This window comes from Plasmopara halstedii, assembly GCF_900000015.1.
Source record: "Plasmopara halstedii genome assembly, contig: Scaffold_614, whole genome shotgun sequence".
Classification (NCBI taxonomy): Eukaryota; Oomycota; class Peronosporomycetes; order Peronosporales; family Peronosporaceae; genus Plasmopara; species Plasmopara halstedii.
Window position 1 is genome coordinate 2,461,691 of NW_020187532.1, and position 1,276 is coordinate 2,462,966.

The 1,276-nt window shown below is 41.5% G+C and overlaps 1 protein-coding gene across 1 annotated transcript in view; it reads right to left on the reverse strand.

Moving 5' to 3' along the window:
• Positions 1-1,276, reverse strand: part of PHALS_12480 (phospholipid hydroperoxide glutathione) — a gene marked incomplete at both ends in the record, with an annotated part of 1,794 nt that overhangs the window by 129 nt on the left and 389 nt on the right. Inside the window, one exon of the mRNA XM_024728038.1 lies at positions 1-978. This exon is cut by the window's left edge and continues 129 nt beyond it. Within this exon, the coding sequence (XP_024578554.1) occupies positions 1-978 (978 nt within the window). The remainder of the gene's footprint in view (positions 979-1,276) is intronic.

Consider the following 1,276-nt stretch of genomic DNA (forward strand, 5'->3'; position numbering starts at 1 on the left):
GACGAATTCCATTATCTCTTCATGCGTGCCTGGTTCCTGACCACCAAATTGATTGCACGGAAATGCTAGCACCTCCAGGCCTTCGTTTTTGTACTTTGCATACAACTGCTGTAATTCCGGGTAGTTTGTAGGTGTAAATCCACACTTACTAGACACATTGACAGCCAGTACAACCTTTCCTTTGAATTTGCTCATGGGAACTTCGTTTCCATCCATGTCAAAGTCTTTAAGCTCATAAAACGACTTGATTTTGGCTGTATCCTCTACATTAAACACCTCACGATACTGTGCCCCGACATTGATAAATGAGTTTAGCCATTCTTCCTGTTTCTCTTTGCTTTCGGCGGAGAAAACCTCCGTGTTGTTAGAATTTGTCAATTTAATCCCGTGTTGCATTTCTGGGCTAAATTCAACTGTAGAATTCTCCGTCACATGAAATTCAACAAGTGATTCAAGAGCCACATCCGATTCATAAACGTAAACCTTTTTGTGTTTGTCATTAGCTACCACGTAGATCGGCTCACGTTCACCAAAGATTTTGGCAAGAATACCCTCCTTCTTACGATACAATGTACCCGCTTGTATTGCTCCATCTGTGACACTCCAAACTGAAGTGGTCTGCTGATCTGTCAATTCCTTGTCTACTCCCAAAAACTCAGCGTTTGATGCCTCAAAATCAAAGTTTCCCATGGTATTAGTGCTTTTTTTAGGCGTCAAAAATCCACTTTGAACCAGACCATCGGCCACTTGCTTTGCGTAAATTGGAGAGTAGTTAGCTTTGGAAGTTTGCGCTAATTCGTGATTGATGACGCGTAGCAAAACGTGTCCGGAGACTTTTGGGATGGCAGTCGGCACAAAAACACGCTTCATGACATCGGGCGCCAGAAAATGGTTTCGCATTCGACTCACGTCATTCTTGACTTCAGTCGGTAGCACTTGAAAGTGGCGCCTCAAGTCGAACACTCGTCCTTGAAGAGTCTTGGACATGTATTTCAATCTTTCGGTAATACTTTTGAATAGTACTAAAAGCTGTGAATGTTATTTATAAAAAATGCAACAGCCATGCGGATTATCGAAAATCCTTTAATTATTTTGTCGATTGTCAAATACCCAGTTTTATCTCAAAGGAATCAAATTGCCTGCTAAACCTAAACGAATTAGCACAAAAATCTGCCAATCAACCTAACACTGAAAAGGTAATGTCGTAGAAAGTGGCGCACTTCGGCAGTTTAATTGTATTTTGCAACTTGCCTCATTGTTGGTATTTTGTGCTGGG